Below are 2,682 nucleotides of genomic sequence, written 5' to 3'. Positions count from 1 at the left end.
AGTTTCATTGAGAGACAACTTCAAACTTCCCTAAATCGCATATATGATTGGTCCAAGAGCAATGGGTTTACGTTTAATGCAGCGAAGACATCGTGCATCCACTTCTGCCGAAGGCGTGGTTTGCACCCGGATCCTGAAATTCACCTAAATGGCGATAAAATTCCAATGGTGAATGAGGCTAAGTTATTGGGTGTTTATTTCGACCCAAAACTGACATTTTTGCCACACTTGCGCAACCTGAAGAGTAGATGTTTAAAATTTCTAAACCTTTTAAAGGTACTATGCTGCTCATCCTGGGGAGCAGACAAAGTTTCTATGCTCAGGATTTATAGGGCCCTTGTCTGCTCTAAGCTGGATTACGGTTGCATTGTTTATGGCTCTGCGCGAGAATCTACTCTTCACATGCTGGATCCAATCCATTACCAAGCACTACGTTTGTGCACTGATGCTTTTCGAACTTCCCCTGTACAAAGTTTGTATGTGGATGCTTATGAGCCTCCACTATCTCTCAGGAGAGAACAGTTGTCTCTACTTTACTATATAAAACAGAAATTTTACGCTAAACCTTCAGTTAATTGTACAGTATTAGATACTCAGCTGAAAAGGTTATTTGAAGCTCGCCCAAGCAGTTTCCCTTCATTTGCCGTAAGAATGGAGAATGTGAGCAGCACGATTGACCTGGATACAGACAACATTTCACAGCTAGAGGTCTGTAGTATATCACCTTGGTCAACTCCTGTGAAAAATGTTGACTTTAGCTTAAAGCAATTTTCTAAGGAATCCACACCAGACTACGTCTACAGACAGCACTTTGCAGAAATTCAACACCATGACAGGAATTTAATTCCTATTTATACAGATGGATCTAAATCTGATGATTACGTTGGCTCAGCTTTTGTCTGTTAGGATGAAATCGTAGCAGAACAAATTGCATTGAATTCTTCCATCTTTTCTGCAGAGCTGCATGCTATTCATTTAGCTTTAAAGTGTATAAATAGGAAAGGTCATCCTTCCTGTGTTATTTACACTGACTCAGTTAGTGCACTTCAGGCTTTGATTTCATGTGAACCTAGTTCTCTCTCTATAGTGATTAAAATTCGCAAATTGTTTTGCCATCTTACTGCGAGTAATTTCTTTGTAAAATTTTGTTGGGTCCCAGGCCACGTAGGTATAAAAGGGAATGAAGAAGCTGACGCAGCTGCAAAGTGAGCTACTGCTTTACAGCATATAATGCGTATTGAAGGAGATGATTTGAAGCTAGTAGTTAAAAAATGACTAGCAGAGAAATGGCAAAACGTGTGGAATGCACAAGTCCACAATAAACTACATGAGATCAAGCCAAATATAGAAAATTGGACACATAATAAACAGTATGACAGGAGATCTGAAGTAATTCTTANAAATCTGATAACTATGTTGGCTTAGCCTTTGTTTGCCAAAATGAAATTGTGGCAGAACAAATAGCACCAAATTCTTCCATCTTTTCTGCGGAGTTGCAGGCTATTTATTCAGCCCTAAAGTATATAAATAGGAAAGGTCATCGTTGCTGCGTGATTTACACTGACTCAGTTAGTGCACTTCAGGCTTTGATCTCGTATGAACCTAGTTCTCACTCCATAGTTATTAAAATTCAGAAACTAATTTGTCATCTCCTTGCAAGGGATTTCTCTATAAAATTTTGTTGGGTCCCAGGCCACGTAGGAATAAGAGGAAATGAAGAAGCTGATGCAGCTGCTAAGTCAGCAAGTCCTTCTCAGCATACAATGCGTATTGAAGGAGGCGATTTGAAGCTAGTAGTTAAAAAACAACTAGCAGAGAGATGGCAAATTATGTGGAACGCACAAATCCACAATAAACTACACGAGATCAAACCTTTGATAGAAAATTGGACACATAATAGGCAGTATGATAGATCTGAGGTTGTCCTTACTCGTTTGAGAATTGGACACACTCGACTGACCCACCAATACCTTTTGAAGGGAGATGACGAACCAGTATATCAGTACTTCAACTGTACTGTAAGTGTTAAACACATATTTTGCAACTGTGTTGCTTTTGATCAGAGTCGTAGACAGCATTTCGGAAATGCAAGCTTTAGAGAGATCTTGGGGCAGCGGCCAAATCTGCACAATATAGTGAACTTTCTGAAAGTCAATAATATGTATATAGAGATTTGATCACTTATTTATTTATCTTACAATTTTATTTACCTTGTTTTTTCTATTTATATTGTATATATTTCGTTCGTTGTTCATATATTTATTTAATTTAGTGATATATTTCTTATGTTATTAATTAATAGGTATAAGGGGATTTGTGTGTATTTTATTATATGTATTTATTATACAGTTTTATATAAATTATTGTATATATTTTTTGTTGTATGTTTATTTATTTACTTGTTTATTTAATTTTGTAATATGAAAATTTTCCACCTTTTGCTTTGGTGCAGCTTAGCCTATATGGCTCTTGTGCCAAAAAACCAAAACAAAACAAACAAACTAACTTTCTTTTTTAAGCATTACGCAGCTGAAGATATAATGAGTGCTTCCATTTTTAAATTTACAAGTTGGACATTCTTTATTGATGTATTCAGTAAATCTGTGTAGGTACAGTCGACCCCCTATAACGTGCGTTCCTATAACGACAATTCCTATAATGTAGCGAAAAAATTGTAGTAAC

The 2,682-nt window shown here is 36.7% G+C and overlaps 1 protein-coding gene across 1 annotated transcript; it reads left to right on the top strand.

Annotated features, from left to right (window-relative positions):
• Positions 1 to 1,230: 1,230 nt before the first annotated feature.
• On the top strand, positions 1,231 to 2,177 carry LOC111616873. The gene is made up of 2 exons (XM_023358223.1): positions 1,231 to 1,256; positions 1,391 to 2,177. The coding sequence occupies exons 1-2, from the start codon at positions 1,231 to 1,233 to the stop codon at positions 2,175 to 2,177; spliced, it is 813 nt and encodes a 270-aa protein (XP_023213991.1).
• Positions 2,178 to 2,682: the final 505 nt, after the last annotated feature.

Source organism: Centruroides sculpturatus, unplaced genomic scaffold, assembly GCF_000671375.1.
Source record: "Centruroides sculpturatus isolate CEXI.00-Female unplaced genomic scaffold, Cexi_2.0 scaffold3974, whole genome shotgun sequence".
NCBI lineage: Eukaryota > Metazoa > Arthropoda > Arachnida > Scorpiones > Buthidae > Centruroides > Centruroides sculpturatus.
Note: the sequence above shows the minus strand (reverse complement) of the source record. Positions and strands in the feature narration are given on the sequence as shown.